The sequence below is a fragment of the Sminthopsis crassicaudata genome, chromosome 3, assembly GCF_048593235.1.
Source record: "Sminthopsis crassicaudata isolate SCR6 chromosome 3, ASM4859323v1, whole genome shotgun sequence".
Classification (NCBI taxonomy): domain Eukaryota; kingdom Metazoa; phylum Chordata; class Mammalia; order Dasyuromorphia; family Dasyuridae; genus Sminthopsis; species Sminthopsis crassicaudata.
The window spans coordinates 81,478,393-81,491,397 of NC_133619.1; the positions used below are offsets into that span (position 1 = coordinate 81,478,393).

At 33.4% G+C, this 13,005-nt stretch overlaps 1 protein-coding gene across 3 annotated transcripts in view; it reads right to left on the reverse strand.

The window, feature by feature from the left end:
- Positions 1-13,005, reverse strand: part of BMPR2 (bone morphogenetic protein receptor type 2) — a 211,141-nt gene that overhangs the window by 45,640 nt on the left and 152,496 nt on the right. For all 3 annotated transcript variants that reach the window (XM_074299020.1, XM_074299019.1, XM_074299018.1), the window contains exon 4: positions 339-449. In XM_074299020.1, the coding sequence (XP_074155121.1) occupies positions 339-449 (111 nt within the window). The remainder of the gene's footprint in view (positions 1-338; positions 450-13,005) is intronic.

Consider the following 13,005-nt stretch of genomic DNA (forward strand, 5'->3'; position numbering starts at 1 on the left):
GATTACTGTCTCTCTTGGACTGAGTTCTGCAAATTCCTGATATTGTTTTGAGTCTGAGCAACAAGTTGGCCTCACCCTTAAGTTGACATACTTCTCTTTCCCTCCTAATTACTGTGTATCACCTTATCTCTGTACCTGTTCATATTCCCTAAAACCCCCTTAACTCCAAAGCATAGACAGGATTAAAATATGAACTTAGTGAACATCAATTCATGCTCAATTTTATCAAGTTTCTACCTCCTAATATAGAGTTTTGCCTATGTTAGGAACTTCGTAAATATTTCTTGAGTGGTAGTGATTGTGAACAAAAGATTAATTAAATGTAAATGAAATTTTACCTGCCAGCATCCTATATCCAAAGAATAGGGCAGCTATCAAAACAGCTAATACAGAAACTGATGCCAGGACAATTACTATTGTCTCATCTCGATGAAATGAATGAGGAGGACCTAAGAGAAAAAAAAATCACAAACTGTTATACTACATTTTAAAAGAAGATATGTTCTTGTAGAGTACTAAAATCTTTTTTAAAAATTAGTAGAAAATCAATTAAATTCTTGTTCTTAAATTACATTAAATCCTACAAGAACAAAAACAATTACAAGAAAAAGCAATTATTTTTTAAAAAATCATGGCCTTCAAAATGTTTGTGGCAGTTCTTTTTGTTGTAGCTAGAAACTGGAAGTTGAATGGATGTCCATCAATTGGAGAATGGTTGGGTAAATTGTGGTATATGAAGGTTATGGAATATTATTGCTCTGTAAGAAATGACCAGCAGGAGGAATACAGAGAGGCTTGGAGAGACTTAAATCAACTGTTGCTGAGTGAAATGAGCAGAACCAGAAGATCACTATACACTTCAACAACAATACTGTATGAGGATGTATTCTGATGGAAGTGGAAATCTTCAACATAAAGAAGATCCAACTCACTTCCAGTTGATCAATGATGGACAGAAATAACTATACCCAGAGAAGGAACACTGGGAAGTGAATGTAAATTGTTAGCACTACTGTCTATCTACCCAGGTTACTTATACCTTCGGAAGCTAATAATTAATGTGCAACAAGAAAATGGTATTTACACACATATATTGTATCTAGGTTATATTGTAACACATGTAAAATGTATGGGATTGCCTGCCATAGGGGGGAGGGGATAATTTGGAAAAATGAATAAAATAAAATTAAAAAAAAATCATGGCCTTCAATGGCATTAAAAGCAAAGACAAAAGTAAATAAATGAAAAACCAATAAATTAGTGATAAAAGACATTTTAAAAAACCTTACCATAAATTTTCTTGTAAAAGGTTGGAAAACTGACATGTTAGGTAGGGTTCTAAATAATAAAAGATCAGGAGGACTATGTAAAATGACAACAAAAATACATATGTAATTCTCACCTAATAAGTCAATATTTTTGAGAGGAAGTTGGTGAGATGTGAACTACAGAAACAACCATGAAATTCAAGGGAAGCAATTATGGAAAAAGTGTCAATGGCTGTTACACACATATAATATGACCATTTAGTTGCTATCATACTCCCAAAGATAAAGGATCCACAAATAGCTGGCTGTTTTGATACTGGAGTTCAGAATCAAAGGATTACAGAATGAGATAAAAGGAATCTTAGTGATCATTTAATCTAACTCCTTTATTTATTTATTTATTATAGCTTTTTATTTACAAGATATATGCATGAGAAAATTTTCAGCACTGACAATTGCAAAACCTTTTGTTCCAACTTTTCCCCTCATTCCCCCCACCCCTTCCCCCAATGGCAGGTTGACCAATACATGTTAAATATGTTAAAGTATAAGTTAAATACAATATATGTGTACTTGTCCATTCAGTTATTTTGCTGTACAAAAAAAATCAGACTTTGAAATAATGTACAATTATGCTGTGAAGGAAATCACAAATGCAGGCAGACAAAAATAGAGGGATTGGGAATTCTATGTAGTGGTTCATAGTCATCTCCCAGAGTTCTTTCACTGGGTGTAGCTGGTTCAGTTCATTACTGCTTTATTGGAGCTGATTTGGTTCATCTCATTGTTGAAAAGGGCCACATCCATCAGAATTGATCATTATATAGTATTGTTGTTGAAATATACAATGATCTCCTGGTCCTGCTTATTTCACTCAGCATCAGTTCATGTACGTCTCTGAAATCATCCTGCTGGTCATTTCTTACTGAACAATAATATTCCATAATATTCATATACCACAATTTATTTAGCCATTCTTCAATTGATGGGTATCCACTCACTTTCCAGTTTTTGGCCACTACAAAGAAGGCTGCCACAAACATTCTTGCACATACAGGTCCCTTTCCCTTCTTTAAAATCTCTTTGGAATATAAGCCCAGTAGTAACACTGCTGGATCAAAGGGTATGTATAGTTTGATAACTTTTTGAGCATAGTTCCAAATCATTCTCCAGAATGGCTGGATCTATTCACAATTCCATCAACAATGTATCAGTGTCCCAGTTTTCCCACATCCCCTCCAACATTCTGCATTATCTTTCTCTATCATTCTAGCCAATCTGACAGGTGTGTAGTAGTATCTCAGAATTGTCTTAATTTGCATTTCTCTGAATAATAATGACTTGGAGCATTTTTTTCTTGTGGCTAGAAATAGTTTGAATTTCTTCATCTGATGGAAGTGGATATCTTCAACATAAAGAAGATACAACTCACTTCCAGCTGGAATGATGAACAGAAACAACTACACCCAGAGAAGGAATACTGGGAATTGAATGTAAAAGATTAGCACTACTGTCTATCTACCCAGGTTACATAAACCTTCAGAACCCAATACTTAACGTGCAACAAGAAAATTGGATTTACACACACATATATCTAGGTTATACTGTAACACATGTAAAATGTATGAGATTGCCTGTCATCTAGGGGAGGGAGTAGAGGGAGGGAGGGGAAAATCTGGAAAAATGAATACAAGGGATAATGTTATAAAAAAAAATTACTCATGCATATATGCTGTCAAAAAATTATAATTATAAAATTAATTAAAAAAAAAGAATTTCTTCATCTGAGAATTGTCTAACTCCTTTATTATAAAGATGTTAAGACCTTGAGTTGGAAATATTGAACTGGCCAAGGTTATACAAGTGACAGGATTAGAAAATAAGTATGTTGGATCCCAATCCAATGTTCCTTTGCAATGTTACTATGAATTGCATGATTGCAGCAATAATTACTGTCATATTTTTCCTTTTAAAAATTACCTGTCACCCAAACTTTTGAGATAAGAACTCATTATTTGACAAAAACTGCTGGGAATAAGTGGAAAGCTCTTTTTAAAAATGGAATACATCAAGATTTATAACATTTACCAAGATACAGTCAAAATAGGTAAAGGACAATTGTGATGAAAGTTTTTACATAAAACCAAAGCAACCAAGATTGAAAACAGAAAGCTGGGAAACCAAATTTTTTAAAAAAATAAAACATTTTTATTTTCAAAACATATGCATGGATAATTTTCAAAATTCACCCTTGCAAAATCTTGTGTTCCAGATTTTTTTCTCTCCCTTCTCCCGATCCCTTTCCCTACAAGGCAAATAATCCAATATATGTTAAACATGTGTAATTCTTCTTTACATATTTCCACAATTATCATGCTGCATAGGAAAAATCAGATCATAGAGGAAAAAAAATGGGAAAGAAATCAAAATGCAAGCAAACAACAAAGAGTGAAAATACTATGTTGTGATCTACATTCAGTTCCCACAGTCCTCTCTCTGAATGCAGATGGCTCTCTCCATCACAAGACCATTGGAACTGGCCTGAATCATCTCATTGTTGAAATGAGCCATGTAGGGAACCAATTTTTATATCAAGTATCTCTGATAAAGACCTCATTTCTTAAATATATAGAGAATTAAGTCAAATTTACAATACCACCAGTCATTCTCCAATTTTGATCCCCCCAATGGTCAAAAGACAAAATAGGCAATTTTCAGAAGAAGAAATCATAGCTATCTATAGTCACAGGAAAAAAAAAACAACAACCTCATTATTGACTAGAGAAATGCAAATTAAAATTCTGAGGTACTACCTCACACCTATCAGATTGGTTAATAGTACAGAAAAGAATTGGAAATTAAGGAGGGTGTCCATTAATTGGGGAATGGTTGAACAAGTTGTGGTATATGATCGTAATGATATATTATTATACTATAAGAAATGATGAGCAGGTGATGTCAGAAAAACACAGAAAGGCTTGCATGAACTGATACAAAGTTAAGTAAGATTTTGGAAAACAATATACATAGTAACAACAACTTGTGCTATGATCACTTATGACTGGTTGACTTAGTTCTTCTCAGTAATAGTTATTCAAGACAATTCCAAAAAACTCATGATGAAAGACATTACCTCCAGGGAAAGAACTAATGGAGTCTGCACACATATTGAAGCATAATCATTTTTTGGTGGATTTTTTTTGGGGGGAGTCTGTATTTTCTTTTACATCAGAAGTAACATAGAAATGTTTTACATGATTACACATCCACAACCTATATTAAATTGTTTACTATCTCAGGGAAGGATGAAGAAGTAGAGAGAGGGAAAGAATTTGAAACCCAAAAATTTAAAAAATGAATATTAAATTTTGTTTTTTTGTATAATATTATTCAAAAATTATCACCCCCCCCTCAATAAATTATTAAAATGTTTTCCTCCATTCCACTGTATTTTGGAATGGCATGAATATGAAAAGTGGTTAACCAAGGAAAGTTAGTGACCTCAAAATCCTGGACATGATGATATTCATTAAAGGACTTACACTGAAATCAGAAAATTGTGTTTGTATAATATGGTATCTAAAAGCTTTGACAAAGTGAGTAATTTGGATTAGATTTTCAAAGAATGACATCATAAAAATTACAAAGGAAGAAATAATTTTGAGGCTGACCAGGAAAGATAGCTATATCTTTCTAAAATACATTCCTTAGTGTTGCTGTCAAAAAACAAAGATCAGAATCAGCAAACCATGGGATTTGATCCAGGTAAATTATTTGTATATAGTTTTTTTCCTCTATTAAAAAATCAAGCAGTTGTATCTTAATTACTCCTATTTCCAAATGAATGAGATTTGATCTCTGAAAAGGCTAGAATTAGAAGTGTCTCTATTGATGTGCCTTCCTAGTCTAATTGAATATATTTTAATACACAAACCAAATACAGAATATTGTTCTCTGTTTTTATGTTCAGCTTCTTCCTATGAAAACAATTTCTAGGCAATGTTTCTACATAAACATTCTTTTTTATTATTATTATTTAGAATTTTTTTCCACAGTATATATGCATGAGTAATTTTTTTATAATATTATCCCTTGTATTCATTTTTCCAAATTATCCCCCTCCTCTTTCCACTCCCTCCCCCCAATGACAGGCAATCCCATACATTTTACATGTGTTACAATATAACCTAGATACAATATATGTGTGTAAATCCAATTTTCTTGTTGCACATTAAGTATTAGATTCCGAAGGTATAAATAACCTGGGTAGATAGACAGTAGTGCTAACAATTTACATTCACTTCCCCGTGTTCCTTCTCTGGGTGTAGTTGTTTCTGTTCATCATTGATCAACTGGAAGTCTACACAAACATCCTATGTTGATAAATCAAGACTTGTGTTTTGGTGTTGACTGCTTTTCTCATTTAGATGATTATTTCCTTTAATTGATTAGGTTTCTATTGCAAAATAGTAACAATGAAGTAGTTATGTGGTGAAGTGATGAAGGCCTGCATCAGGGCAAGGGGCTATGTCAGAGAAGAGAAGGGCTCATATAAAAGTAAATTTGTAAATGTTAAGCCATTTATGTTGTTAATTGGACATGCAGTTAGATGTGTCTCTAATCTAAAACTCTTTAACTCTTCATACCTCCTTAACTCTTCTTTATATGTTATGAATTCTCCTCTTTTTATTTTTGATACTGTTAAATTTAGTTTTGATTTAAATAGTTAGAAAAATAAAAATTTTCCCCAAGGACTGCTTTGGCTGAATCCTTAAAATTTTTTCATGTTGTCTCATGGTTGTGATTTTTTTTTTACAAAAATTATCTATTGTTTCTATGATTTGTTCTTTGATACCTTTTTTTTTTTTTTTTTTTTTGGATTAGGTTGCTTATCAATTAAATTTTAATCCTCTCACATTTCTTTAATAAATATAATTTTATTGCATTGTGGTTAATAAAGGGAATGTCTAATTATTTCTGCTTTTCTGAAATTGTGAGATTTTTATACTAAAATTCTTAGCTAATTTTGGTAAAGGTACACTATACATATTGCATAAATACATATATATGATCCTTTTTATTTCCATTTAATAACTAACTACCAGAGAGCTATCATTAGAAAAATTCTATTCAGTCACTTATTTTTCTCATTTTTATTTAAATTTAAATTAAGTTGAAATTAGAATTTTTTTTTTTTTTTTTTTTTTTTTTTGGCTGAGGCAATTGGGATTAAGTGACTTGCCCAGGGTCCCACAGATAGGAATTGTTAAGTGTCTGAGGTAGAATACAAACCTTTTCTTCCTAACTGTAAATCTACCAATTTCAAAATGGTGCTGTGCTGCCTTTCCAACAAGTTATCTGGTCTCTGCTTAGCCCAAGACATGACTATCAAATGCTTAATAAATAGTCATTAACTAGATTGCTTGCCTTCTGTCAGAAATGACTATCATCTTTCCAGATCCAAATTTCTATTTATTCACATCATTTTCTATTTCTGGAAAATTTTGCTTGGAGTGAAAATTCTTTATGAGTATTTAAAATGAAGTCATAAATTCATGGATTCAGAGGGTAACAGCCTAAATATGGAGGCAGCAGAGTAGAGTAGAAAGAATACTGTAACTAAGCGTAAGAAGACCAGATGCTGGCTGTTACTACAAACTGTCTGATCTTGGAAAAGTCGTTTATTTCCTTTTGTGCTCAGTTTCTCTTCTGGGGGTAATTTCCAGATCTAAGTTTGTTGAATTTGTTAAAGAAAAGTAAATGTAAATCTATGTAGCTTGAAGTACTAAACTTACCAAAGTCATCCAATTTTATCCAGAGAAGCATCTTAGGAGAGAGGTAGACCATGACAAAGTTTAGATAAGACATAATAATGCCTGTCTTCAAGAAATTTAGTCTAGTACCTTAAAAAAAAGGTCTAATTTCCTTAAAGCAGTTCCATAAGTTTACCTTAGTGTCCTATATTTAAGTTATATTTCAAATTTTTGTCTAAGAACAGCCCTATTTTTGGAAGGGCAGAAAATTAAAATTAAATGGGGTCAACACAAAGAATAATAATATATAAAAGTAAACAAACAGGGCAAGTGAAAAATTGTATAGCATCACACTTTTAGGAGAAAATTATACACAAGGCTTTTTTTTTTTTTTTAGTTTAGTGATTCTTAATACACATTGTTTTATGAATTATGTTGGAAGAGAAAAATCAGAGTAAAAAGGAAAAACCATAGGAGAGATAAAAATACAGAAAAAAGAAGTGAACATGTTGATTTACATTCAGTCTCCTTAGTTCTTTTTCTGGATGCAGATGACATTTTTTATCCAAAGTCTATTGGGATTCCTTTGGATCACTGTAACCACTGAGAAGAACCAAGGCTTTCATAACCATAGCACATTCTTGCTATTATTGTGTACAATGTACTCCTGTTTCTGCTTGTTTCAGCATCAGTTCATGTACATCTTTCCAGGCCTTTCTATAATCATCTTATTCATCATTTTTTATAGAATAATAATATTCCATTACCTTCATGTACCACAACTTGTTTAGCCTTCCCCAATTGATGGGTATCCATTCAATTTCCAATCCTTTGCTACACAAAAAGAATTGCTACAAAATATGGGTCCTTTTCCCTCCTTTATGATTTTCTTGGGATATAGATCCATACTGCTAATCAAAGGGTATGAACAGTTTTATAGCCCTTTAGGGCTCTCCAAAATGGTTGGGTCATTTCACAACTCCACCAACAATGCATTAATGTACCAGTTTTCCCACCCTCCAACATTTGTCATTATCTTTCTTGTCATCGTGGTCAATCTGAGAGGTGTGAGGTGGTACCTCAGAATTATCAATAGTGATTTAGGTCATTTTTTCATATAACTATAAATGGCCTTAATTTCATCATCTGGAAATTGTCTGTTCATATCATTTAACCAGGCGCCCCCCCCCCTTTTTTTTTTTTTAAATAAAACTATTTCTATGATATGAGCCACAAACTTTTAGTGTAATGTAAATAATAGGAAGGAGTATAATCCTATATAGTTTACAAAGGTTTAAAATATGCAGTCATTAAGCCTATTCATATGAACAAATATAATAATTTATTTTATAAGTCATTTTCCTTTAATGTTACTATTTATAAAAACTAGTTAGTTTATAACTGTTGTGCCTTAATATTAAGTGCTAAGCTTAAGAACAGAATAATGACCATGATTCAAGGTTTGTTTTTCATTGCTATGATGAGAATTCTCATATTTTACAGTATCTCAATCCTAACAATAGTTACTGAGAAGTGCTCTAGTAAGACAAAAAATATTATGCCATCATTTTGTAAAATTCAAAGAAGACAAGTAGGCACCAAACAGATTTATCCATGTATTTTTTGGATTAAACAATTTTGGCTTAGTGATCTTTCTTTTCAGTTCTGTGTTCTAATTCAGATTCTATCATGAGTCAATAGGCTATGTGACCTTGGGTAAAACACTTGTCTACCAATCTGTTTCTTAATGAGTAAAATAACAGAATTGGATTGGATAACTTCTAAAGGTCCTGTGTAGCTCCAAAAATCCAATGATTCTGTATACCAAAGAAAACCTCTGAGTACTAAATAGCAAGGCAAATAATTGAAATAATGTTCCTTACATTATAATTCCACTAGCTGGATATACAAGGAAAATTAAAACTCAAAATAATTTCTTTAGGGTAAATTGAATGAGGAAAACAGGCCTCACTGAAGTAGAGTTAAATGACTTGCAAACGCTTCTGAAAACCACAATAGTGGGGAAAACATTCTAAAAAGGAGACAAAAAGGAAGCAGAAGATTCTTTGGGAATAAATGTTTGGGTCTGACTATCAGTCTAATAAAAAAAAACACATCAAACAAACTCTGCAAGGAGCTTCATATTCAAGGATAATTTTTATGTGAATATTGGTAAGAAAGATCTGTTCACAGAACAGCAATCACTTCAGTCATACTCACAGGGGCAAACAACTCTAAGTGATGAAATGCTCACATTGTGAAAGAAAGGAGGCAATAATGGTTGGAATACACAGTAGAATAATAGAATGCTTCTTAAGACAATTCAGGTTTCATGCAGAAAAAACAATAAACAAGATAAGACCTTTAAAAGTGATGCCAGAGTTAAACTATCAATTATACATTGTCCAAGGGAAAAAATATGAAGTTTCTAAAGGTTTAGAGAGTTAAACAGAAAGTCATTCCACCCTACCAAAGTGGTTAAGTAGAAAATGCAACAACAATGTGACTTTTAGTTATGGGCAAATGAAATTCACTTTGAAAACTTAGACAAAGGAAAATGAAGATGGTACTTACATCAGTAATTTAATTGACCCACACGCTTTGTGCAAGGTTATAGTGTGATTAAGGTGTTATAGGAAGCAGAAGGGATAAGAAACTAAGATTTAGCTCAGGACAACAGAGAACATCCAATGTCTGTTTCTCATTTTCTTTGATTTCCCATTCCTCCTCATCCCAATATACAATTCATCAGTCAGTAAACACTTAATAAACACTTACTAAGTGCCAGGCACTATGCTAAGTTCTGAATCAGTTATCAAACAATATCAGTTCTATCTCCACAACAGTTTTTGCATAAATTCCCTTCTATTTTCATGGCTAGTATCTCATTTCAGTCACTCATTACTTTTCACCTGGATCATTTTATTGGCCTTCTAATTAGTTTCTCTATCTCAACTCTCTCACCACTACAATCTATTCTATAAAAAGTTCCCAAAATAATTCAGTTCTGAATATTTTGCTTTCTTACCTTATAAATCCCAATAGCTTCCAGGATCTCATTCTATCACAATCTGATCCAAACCTAAATAGCCTTTACAATGTGACTTAAATATTATTTTCTAGCCTTATTATATAATACACTGATCAGACAATGCCTTATTATCCATAATCTAGGGTCTGGTAATATCAGCGTTTTAGCAGTTCCTCATGTGGGGTACTCCATCTCCCGTTTAAGTGCCTAGCAAATAGAGGGAGAAAAAAATGGAAGCAGCATCAGATTTTATATTCTTGGACTCAAAGTTCACTGAAGATGGTGACCACAGCCATGAAATTAAAAGATGTTTGCTCCTTGGAAGAAAAGTTATGGCAACTCTGGACAGCATGCTAAAAAAAGCAGAGATATCACCTTGCCAACAAAGTCTGTCTAGTCAAAACTATAATTTTTTTTCCCCAGAAGCAATGGATAGCTGTAATAATTGGTCTATAAGGAAAGCTGAGCACTGCAAAATTGATGTGTTCAAAATGTGGTACTTGAGAAGACTCAAGGGAGTCCCCTGAACTGCAAGGAGATCAAATTTAGTCAATACTCAAAAAAATTAATTCTGCTATTCACTGGAAGGTCAAATACAGAAGCTGAAGTGTAAATTCTCTGGCCACATATGAGAAGAGGAAACACATCAGAAAAGGCCGTCATGTTGGGAAAGATTGAAAACAGAAAAAGGGGACAATGGGACAACAGAGAATGAGATAGACAGATAGCATCATGGAAATAACAAATATGAACTTGAATAGACTTTAAGACATTGCAAAAGACAGAGGGCCTGATATGTCCATGGGGTCACAAAGAGTTGGCCATAACTGAACAACCAAACAACAAACAACAAATGTAAGCTAAAGTCACACTAATGATAGAGTTGGGATTTAAAGCTTTCTAACTCTAAATTTATGGCTCATAGAGAAAGATGGCAAATCCCATAAATAGTCCAGGAAAGATAAAAAAAAAAAAGAGAGAGATACATCAGAAGGAAGTGATAAAGAGAAGCAAGTTATGAAATCTTCATGCAATCTAGGACTATATAAAAAGAATGCCAGAATCTCTGGGGAAGCCCTTAAGAGTAGAAAAGGCAGGATAAATGGAAAGACCCAGAGAAATAGACTAACTAGGCAGTACTTAAACAGAACTGCCCCGGTCCCAGGGAATAGTTTTAGCAGTGGTCAGGCCCTTCCACCTGAAGCGCCTAAGGCATCTTAGGAGACAAGGTCTGATAACTTCCAAGCAACAGTGCCCAGGCAGCCTATGCCTCAGGCACAATAAGAGAAAGGACCAGGGCAGTATCCACCAGGCAAAATACTGGAGGCTTTTCAGAAAGCCTATTACCAATCTAACAACATATAGTAGGGACCTGAAAAACTCATAGCAAGAGATAGGGCCAATTCTGGATCTGTGCAAACTGGAGCCAGAGGCAAAATGTAAATGTAGCAACCAAAAGATTAAGCCAAAACACAGAAATTCCTGTAGGAGGAGGGGCCTAGTTGATACACATTCAGGAGGAAGCAGGGCCTGTACACACTATCCAGGAATTAAAGAGGAGCAAAGTCTGACTCAAGCACAAAGCATGAATCGAGAAACTTACACTGGAGATATAACCAAAGAGAATAGCACTTTAAACAGAATGAAGAAACATACTGACTCAGAGAAACCCAAGAACTTAAATCCAAAAGAGAGTAACTGCTTAACAATTTCAAAGATAGTTTCAGAGGGGGGAAAAAAATGGCCTGGCCATAAAGACCACAAGAATCTCTAAGTGAAATGAATATTATATCTTGTTTCATTTCTTTCAGATATTCTTATAGCCACTTTGTAAAATTTCATATTAAAGGAAATACTAAGAAGAAAGACAAGGAAAATTAATAGTTTAAAAGAAATGGAAATAAACTTTAACCAAGAATTGAACTCCTTGAAAATTAGAATGCACCAAAAAGCAGGTAAGGACTCCATGAGACAAAAAGAAATATAAAAACAAAACCAAATGACTGAAAAACAAAAAAATTTAAGGTTTAAAAATACTAAAATAATAACTAAAATAAGTTTCATCTTAAGGGTAGTAATGTAAATTTTTTGCCTCAGGAACTTGAGTAACTAGATATAAAAATTAAATGATTATTCAACTATTTAGATTATTCTAGATTCTCTTCCAAGTTTTACATACATAAAGACATCTTATGTAGTTATCAGTAGGTATGTTACCTAAGTAATATACCTAAGTATCTGTGCTTTTTACACATTTCATATATCATTTATTCTCATGTGGTGACATAGTCCACAATTTGTCATTTTTAATAATTGCAGATAAAGTTCTTATTTTTGTAGGTAGAAAAGTTCCTCACTAGGAACTTCCTATACTAAGGAAATTACTGATCCAAGGTAAAAACAATACAAAACAAATCAACACAATCCAGCCTGATAGCTATGGCAGCAGGACCCCTGGAATGGAAGAAAGGCCAGTTTCTGAGTAGAAAACCTGACTCAGATCCACCTCTTCTGCAACCACAGGCAAATCCTGCTGGAAGTAACTCAAAGTCTCAACCACAGTTAAGAGAGTTCTCCCACTTTTTGTGCCCCTCCCCCTATCACTGGTCAGAATTAACAACAATAATATCTCCAACAAGGATTTGTGCTATTACATACCATCTACATACGTATCTGTTTTAGGAATTCTTCTCTCCCTATACTCTCAGTGACTTCATCATTTCCCAAGGGTTTAATTATTTCTATGCTGCAGGAATCATAAATTTGGCAATGGAGAATGGAGAAGGAACAGTGAGACAGGTAGAAAGAGACCCAGGAGAATATGTATTCAGGAGAATAGGGCAGTTGTAAAGATATTAAGATGGATCAGGCCACGGGAAAAGGAAAGATAAAGACAGAGAAAAGGCTATCATATTTGGTAACTGGAGAAATAACAGAGGGAGCCAAGATATTG